Here is an 8,758-nt window from a genome sequence, read left to right on the forward strand (position 1 = left end):
GCGAACAAATGGTCTGGGTCGCCTTTCCTAGCGAGAAGGGGAACTAGGGGCTATTTGACCCTTTTTTCTCAAAATTGAGGGGACTAATTGACTTTTCAGTTAAAATTCGAAATTCTATTTAAACTTTTTCCAAAGTTTTTTGTTAGAAGATTTTTTTGAAGTTATTTTAACACCAACACAATAATGAGGATAGGGTTGCTTAGGATGCTGGGGGGAGGGGACCAAATTGAAGTCAAAATGGTCTGCCATTCTTTAAAGGGTCTGACTCCTCGTCAAAAGAATAAAACCTGTAACCAAACTCTCATTATTATTGATTTTTCCCCCCAAAGAAATCATAGAAAACATTAGACCCCTTCACAGTAAAAGAGAGAGAGAGAGAGAAAGAAGTAAACAAAGTGAGGAAGAGAACAAGAAATCAGAGGTCCAGCATATCTTTATCTCTCTGCTTTCTCTCCTTTTCATGAACTCAAAGCTCTCACCCCACCCCCACCCCCACACCCCCTGGCTACCAAAAATAAAAAAGGCAAAGTGAATGAGTGACCCCTTGGTGGATAGATGGATCCATTCACTAAAATATAAGCACTTTTCATAACTTCTCACAAAAAGAAACAAGAATACAATGAAAAAACCCAAAATCTATTCAACAAACCTACCTATATGCTGTACAATAATAGCATTATTTATGCTCCCACCCACCCACCCCCCACCCCCCCAATCCTTTCTTTCCTAAACTTTCTTTTTGGGAATCAACTTGCTTTTCTTCCCACCATGCCTATTTTTTCAAATCTTCACATTCCTCAGTCAACAAAAAATTTTACTCCATAACAGGGAAGAATAAAAAAACCAATCTTCCTTACCCTCTCCATGGAATTTGCAGGTAACTAGTCTTCCCCAACTGTGGCTAATTGACAAAATTCTGCCACAAGTGAACCCTTATCTTTGCCAAATCATCTGAGCAGAAGCTCCACCAACCAGTGTTGTGGGGTTCTAGCATGGATTCCAGAATCGATCAATAATCTCCATGGTTAAGTCCATTTGGCTTCACTTGTTCTCTTCACGGTCACCTGTCTTCGACGAAGATCCTCCCTATGAAATCCCGGAACCTCCTTGAATACATCTTCGGGTCAACAGCTGAGATTGAGGCGGGATCGGCTTGCAAGGACTTGTAAACATGCTCCAGTTTCTTGCTAATATCATAGTCTTGGAGAATGTCGATGATCCCAAAGTAAAGGACAACTTCATAGGTTTCAATGCCTCGGGAAGGGGCCAAATGACCAAACCGACCAGGGATGTACTGATCAAAATCACTCCGTCGAACCACTCGCTCTGCTCTCGCAGGCATGTTAGCGCCTAAATGGATCAACGGTTTCCTGATAAACATACACAGGATTCAATGTCAGAAAATTAAACTCAAACCATATGTTGGATTTAACATATAGACTTCAGCTAGTGATAACAAGTTAGTACGCCCAGAAAAACGTGACCACATGTATGCATGTGTGTGTGTGTGTATTACATGTATACATATTTGGAAAAAAATAAACTCTCCCAACTCAATAATTGGAACTTGTTAAGCAATGACCAAAAAAACAAGTTTCCGTCAAGTCAATATTATTAAGACATGTGCAAGGACCACCCCACTTCCAACCATAGTGTAACACACAACCTTGAGAATATTGAACTAATAAACCAAGCCACCAATTATTCCTACTATCTGGCTCAAATTCAACGGAAATAAATAACTAAACCAACAGACCATGAAGAATAACAAGGCTCAATCAATAATACATTTCTGGATTTTTAATATACAAGACAAGAAAATTAATAATTATGGCCATATGCCACCTTTCAAATAATTGGACTTAACTACAGTTGACATCCAATAAGTACAAAACAGTTCAAATTTCAGTTATATAATCTATAAGCAACTTATTCCAACTTCTTTGACATATTGACAACTAGATATGAATTGATGGATATGGGATAGGCCAAATAGAAAAAATAAGCTGAATATTGAGGGCAACATACCGGCCAGCTAAAATTCGATCCATGTCTTGTAGCTCTGCTTCAAGGAACCGATAGCCACGCATAAACTTTTCATTTTGAAAAGAATCACTCTTTCCTAAAAAGCAAGCGCAAGCACTTAGTCCATTTGTGCACCACAAGATTATGCGTGCTACTTACAACTAACTGTGACAACTAAGAATATTAACCTGTTCGCAAGAGGAATGGTGACAAGCCCATTTTGTCACCGGTTTTGTCATCACGGAAGTGGAGACCAACCAGGAGACTATAATCCATAATTCTCTCTGATTCCAAAAACTCACAATCCAGATCAATTTGTCTGTAAGATGAATCAGCATATTAGGAAAATGTGGAAAAGCTTACATAAAGACTGTTAACTGAAAAAAGGTGGAAGCCTCATACTAACTTTATTAGTTCTAGGTACCAGTTCTGCTGGAGGCGAAAAACAAAATTAAGATCAAGATCTTTAAGAGTAGTGGTTTCATCAATTTCTTCCTCAGGCTTATCTGTTGTGCGGCCATGAGAGGAACCTTTAAGGTCAAACCGCCTGTGTATTCGGTATTCCGAGCAGAACAAATTACCCATCACAATAAACCGCGTCTATAAAAATTAGATAAGATAAAATTAGACATAAAAACATTGGCAGCATACAGAAAGCATTCAATTCTTAGTACTGGCCACATACCTTCACGCCACCTACTGGTTTCACACAATGGACACCATAGAATTTTGTTACAAGGGAATTTTCATACCGACAAACGTGCTTATAATAACTTGGAAGCATCTTAATAAGCACCTGAAGCAATATATCACACAATTTCAGTGTCCCGTTAACTGCAGTAACTTAGAAAGTTTACATCAAAAAAAGCATGTTCAGAACAAGAATACAGCAAACATTTTACCCATGTCATCATCTTTGAAATTCATCCAGAATAAATGGTAGGCAACTAACCTTGACTTCAGATTTTTTCACAGTTTTGATCATAAATCTATCATCCTGAGTCAAATAAAAACTGCTTCCACTCTTCCCCGGAGATGAAAGCTCTCTCAGGGCATCATCTCCGCAGATGGCCATCATGTAATCTGCAGGATCGACCTGGAATAGCTCCCGCAAACGCCTACACATACCCAACAGGCAGGCAATTACCATATAGAATCTTCATTGGTTGACAACAAAATTGAATTATGGCATCAATTTATTATCAAAAAATTACAATGGTGTGAATGAACAAATAATCATGATGATAGAGAATTCAGCAAAATTTAATCTGCCTCCATGAAAATGGTCAATCAAAATCACAATAAAATCAATACCTAAACACTATTGGACAATAATCCTTCCACCGGAAGTCTACAGATTGGTGCGGGGGTGTAATTTTAGACCCTTCTGGCGGAAACCTAGTCCAGAACTTCTCCTTTGGATCAAAATCACTGTGTTTAAGGTCTCTCAATACCGAAGCATGCTTTCCAACAGAAAACCTACACAAATTTACCACCAAGCTAGTTCTAAGTAATGAAATAGCCAGAAAAGGCTTAAGACAAGAGCCATCAGGAATAATTCAACCTGTAAAACTTACCTAATGCCCAACTGGAGATTGAGCATCAACTCGTAGTTCTTATGCCCTTTTGATATTGTTTGCCCTGGCTTCTTTGCTTCCCCATTAAAACAAGGGTTTCTCCTAAACTGCCTGATCCCATCCCGGTCAAACTCAAACCTATCCCGGTAAAACATAGAGGCCTCTACCGTGTCAATAATGTCACAAGTAATATCCCCGGCCTCGCCATCAGATTCCCAGATACAAATCCTGGGCAAATTTCTCTCTGTCAAGCTCCTCCTTCCTCCGTCCATGGAGGATCTCGTCTTCCCATCATTCACTACCACTCCACAATTCTCATTCCCCATTAATGGAGCAGCTAACTTATGCCCAAATATGGCCTCAAAGCCCTCATCTTTAAAACTAAACTTGTGAAAATCGTTTTTAATATTGCAAGAACTTGTTCTACTATTACGTGCAGGGTAAAAAGTGCCATTCAAGACTTGAGTGTGATTAGGGTTTTTGTCATCTTTACACCAGCAGCCTATGTAGCAACTCCCATCCGGCCAAGTGAAAACCCCATGGCCTTTGGGAACCCCATTGTCCCAACTCCCATCGTATCGATTCCCATTAGCCCAAATCAAAATTCCCCTTCCGTGAATAACCCCATTCTTCCACTCCCCAGCATATTCATTCCCGTTTTGCCACACATACCTCCCTTGCCCATCTTGCAAGTTCCTCTTCCAATGCCCCTCGTAATAATCCCCATTGCAATACCGCTTTTGTCCGTACCCGTGTTTCCGATCCGCCAGCCACGACCCCTTGTACATATCCCCATCCGACCCGATGAATGTGCCCTTTCCGTCCATCCGACCCGACTTGAATTCGCCCTCGAAGGTCGCCCCGGACGGCCAGGAGAACTTTCCTTTCCCAGATGCTTTCCCTCTCTTCCATTCCCCTTCGTACATGCACCCATCCGCCCACAAGTACTTCCCGGATCCGTGAGGCACGTTGCCGGAGAAGTCCCCAATGTACAGATCGCCGTTGGAGAGGCGCTTTTCAACCGCGGCGGTAGTGGTGGGAGTGACTCTACGAGTTGTGGCGTGAGATTTGATCCTGGGGATGATAATAACAGACCTCGGCGTCGTCGTCGTGACTTCAAATACCTTCCCTCCTTCTTCTTCCGTCTCTTTCTCTTCCGAGTTTTCCTTTTTCGCAGCGGGCATTTCGCTGCCCTCCATTAACATCATCGAGTTTGGACACACCAAACCCTGAGGCATTCGCTACGGCGGAGACAAGGGTTGTAGTGAAGGTCTTCGGCGGCAGAAATTGTGGCACAATCTCTCAATTATCTCCGGAAACGGAGCCCCACAAAGCCCTGTTTCAGCTCCAGTAGCATTTCCGGCAGCTTTTTCCTTCTTCTTTCTTGCAATATTCGTCTCCAAGTGTTCCTCTCTCAAACAAAAAACACAAATATGTACATATACTATATATAGAGTGAGATAAGGTTCCGTGACAATCACAGTAGAACCCTTAAATATGAGGAATGACACCAGAGAGAGCAGAGAGAAGAGAGAAGAGAGAGAAATACAGAATACAAACAAAGAAATTGAAAAAAGCACAAATAAAAGGATGATGGATTGATGGGGCGGGGTGAGGTGATGTCGAATAAGTTTGAGTGAGAAGGACTTCATGTTTGCATTAATTACATTTTCTGCCCAAATATTTAGAGAAATGATAACTGTGAGTTCCCATTTTTTTTGAAAACCAAAGCAAATGCATTAATTCAAATCCAAACAAAGGGTGTTACAAATGATAGGGGAGGGTTTGTAAATCACTCTGAGCAATTAGACAAAAAAAGATTGCCTAGCTAATAGATGTGTTGCCTGGTTCGCAGATCGCTTAATACAAATTAAACTACAATGACCAAATAAACTCATTAAGTTTTTAATATCTGCTAAGATTAAATGAAAAGAAGACTCTCCATTCCTTGAATTGTAGCTGTTAACAACTTGTTGAGAGTCAGTCTCAATTATGATGTTGCCAATTGTAATAGATTTGAGCCAAGTTAGAGATTCACGTATGGCCCTTCCTTCTGCCTCTTTGGATGTAAACAAGCCTCTCCAGTGAGCTCGCCTAGCTGCCACAAATGCCCTTGATCATTTCTTAAAACACAACCAAACCCCATGGGCCCATGTAGCCTTCCTAATCATTTATAGTTGCATCTACATTCAGCTTCATGAATCCATGCTGCGGCTTGTACCAATGATCCTTCGACACAACAATTTTTTTTTATTATGGAGATCGTCTATAGTCATTGTTTTCCAGGCTGAGTAGAAGTTCTGCGTCTTGATTATCATATTATCAGTCAAACTCTATGGTTTAATTCTTCCAGACAATATTGTTCCTTAAGTTCCAAAGATTTCAGCATACCATAGATAAAGTACAAAATATGTCAATAGATTGAATGTCCAAAGCATTGCTCAACCATATTTGGAAGTTGTCCACGCTATATAGAAGAGAATGAAAATGTAGATAATTCCAGCAGGAATTGGCGTAATCACATTCAACAAGAAGATGTAGGATAAACTCCTTGACATTACTGTAGAGACTACAATTTGCATTGCAGTCAACTTGTTTTTGCCTCAAATTACACACACACATGTGTGTGTGTGTATGTATATGTGCATATACATATATACATATATACACATATAATATATATACACATATATATATGTACATATATACATATATGCACATATACATATATACATATATGCACATATACATATATGCACATATACATACATACATATATATATATATATATATACATATATATATATATATATATATGTATGTATGTATGTATATATGTATATATACATATATGCACGCGCGCATATATGTATATATACATATATACATACATACATATATATATATATATGTATATGTATATATATATATGTATATAGGTATATATATATATATGTATATACGTATATATGTATATATATGTATGTATGTATATATGTAGATATATGTATATATATGTATGTATATATATATGTAGATATATGTACATATATATACATATATATACATATATATACATATATACATACATACATATATATATATATACATATATGCGCTGCGCGTGCGCGCGCACACACACATATATATATGTGTGTGTGTGTGTATGAAATCATTTTATAATATTTGAATAAACGGCAAGTGATGAAAAAGAAAATGTTAAACGCAAGTATTGTCATAGGGAATATACTATTAGGTCACACAAGTATGAAGCATCAACTTTAAATCGTCATATAAATATTTGCAAGCAAGAGCCCCAATATGATGATATAGGTAGTATGCTTATTGACCATGACGGGAAGTTGCGTGCTAAAAAATTGATCATAATAAAGTTCATGAGATGACTGACTAGTATGTTCATAATTTATCATGATCTCCCATATTCTTGGGTGGAGTATACTTGGGCTGAGAGTTTCATAAGTATTTGTATTATGATTACAAGTTCATATGTAGAAATACAACTGTAGCATATGCTTACATTTTTATGAGAGGAAAAAAGGCAAATTGAAGAATGTGTTGTCAAGAATTTCTAGTAGAATTTGTTTGACTTCAGATCTTTGGATGACATGCACAAATGAGGGATACATTTGTTTGATTGCCCATTATATTGATAATAATTGGAAGTTAAATAGTAAAATATTAGCATTTTATGTTATGCCTCCCCGCATGATGGCCGTGAGTTAGCTAAAAAGTTTCTTATTTGTTTGAAAGATTAGGGTGTAGAGAATTTTTTTTCTATTATTTTGGATAATGCTTTTGCTAATGATAGTATGCAAAACATTTTGAGGGAACAACTTTGTTTACAAAACGATTTATTATGTACTTGTGAATTTTTCCATGTTAGATGTTCTGCACATATCTTGAATCTTATTGTACAAAATGGGTTGAAAGTAATTGGTGATTCTTTTGTACAAAAATCGGGAGAGTGTGAGGTATATTAAAGCGTTGGATGGAAGAATGAAAGTGTTTGAAAATTGTTTTGAAAAAGTAAGTATTCAACTTAAACTTGGTTTATCTTTAGATGTGCCTACTAGATAGAATTCTATTTATAAAATGTTTGATAGTGCTATCAAGTATCGGTATGCTTTTAGTAGTTTTCAATTACTTGATACAAATTATAAACATTCTCCTCCACATGAAGAGTGGGTTAGGACATAAAAGATTTGTAACTTTTTAATGCCTTTTAATGAAATAACCAAATTGTTTTCTGGTTTAACTTATCTCACATCTAACTTATATTTCTGACAAGTTTGAAAAATTGAATATTTATTGACAAGAAATATGGAGAGTGAAGATTTGATGACTAGAGAGATGGCTTGTAGAATGCGTATCAAGTTAGACAAATATTGGGAGCAATTTAGTGTTATTCTAGTAATGGGAGCAGTCTTTGATCTATGAACGAAATTTAAACTTTCAGAGTTTTGTTACAAAAGGTTGAATAAAAAACTTACAAACAAAAGTGAAAGTAAGTTGTATATGCTCTTTGAAGCATATAAAGCTGCATCTAACTGCGACTAGTAATTCGACTGTAATTACTAGTCCATATGAAAATGTTGTAGCAAAGGAAGCAAGTGATGACTTGTATGTAAGTATTTAATCTTTGTGTGATTTTTTGAGTTACTTTCTTAATTCTTATTCTAATATTTTTAAAATTCTTATTGATGTATATGATTATTTACTTGAATATTGTGTTCAAGGTAATATGCAAAATGGTAAATCTACTTAAGATATGTATTTAGATGAGCCAACGATGGATATGAAGTTATATGTTAGTTTGGATATCTTAAACTATTGGAAGGATGATAAGTATCGCTTTGGTGAGTTAAGATACATGACAAAATAATTCTAGGACAAAACGGAAATGTTTTGAAAAAAAAAAGTAAATTGATACCTATAAATCTGTAACAAAAAATCGAATAAATTTTAACTTCAACTTGAAGTGTAAGTAATAACACAATAGAGCTAACTTAAGCTTTAAGTGTAAGTAATAGCACAATAGAACTACTTAGCAGTGTATTCCTAATACATTTAGGCGTGAAATTGTCTACCTTTTACAATTTAAAATTTATTTTAATTTTAATTTTATTATATTTGTT

At 36.7% G+C, this 8,758-nt stretch overlaps 1 protein-coding gene across 1 annotated transcript; it reads right to left on the reverse strand.

Annotated features, from left to right (window-relative positions):
- Window positions 1–724: 724 nt before the first annotated feature.
- Window positions 725–5,188, reverse strand: LOC116002285 (phosphatidylinositol 4-phosphate 5-kinase 1-like). Its single transcript, XM_031242388.1, has 8 exons — window positions 3,603–5,188; window positions 3,340–3,504; window positions 2,978–3,143; window positions 2,711–2,821; window positions 2,432–2,625; window positions 2,214–2,344; window positions 2,029–2,122; window positions 725–1,370 (listed from the first exon to the last, which is right to left on the reverse strand). Exons 1-8 carry the CDS (start codon window positions 4,838–4,840, stop codon window positions 1,061–1,063), a joined length of 2,409 nt encoding a protein of 802 aa, XP_031098248.1. The 5' UTR covers window positions 4,841–5,188; the 3' UTR covers window positions 725–1,060.
- Window positions 5,189–8,758: the final 3,570 nt, after the last annotated feature.

This window comes from Ipomoea triloba, chromosome 13 (genome assembly GCF_003576645.1).
Source record: "Ipomoea triloba cultivar NCNSP0323 chromosome 13, ASM357664v1".
In the NCBI taxonomy this organism is placed as follows: Eukaryota; Viridiplantae; Streptophyta; class Magnoliopsida; order Solanales; family Convolvulaceae; genus Ipomoea; species Ipomoea triloba.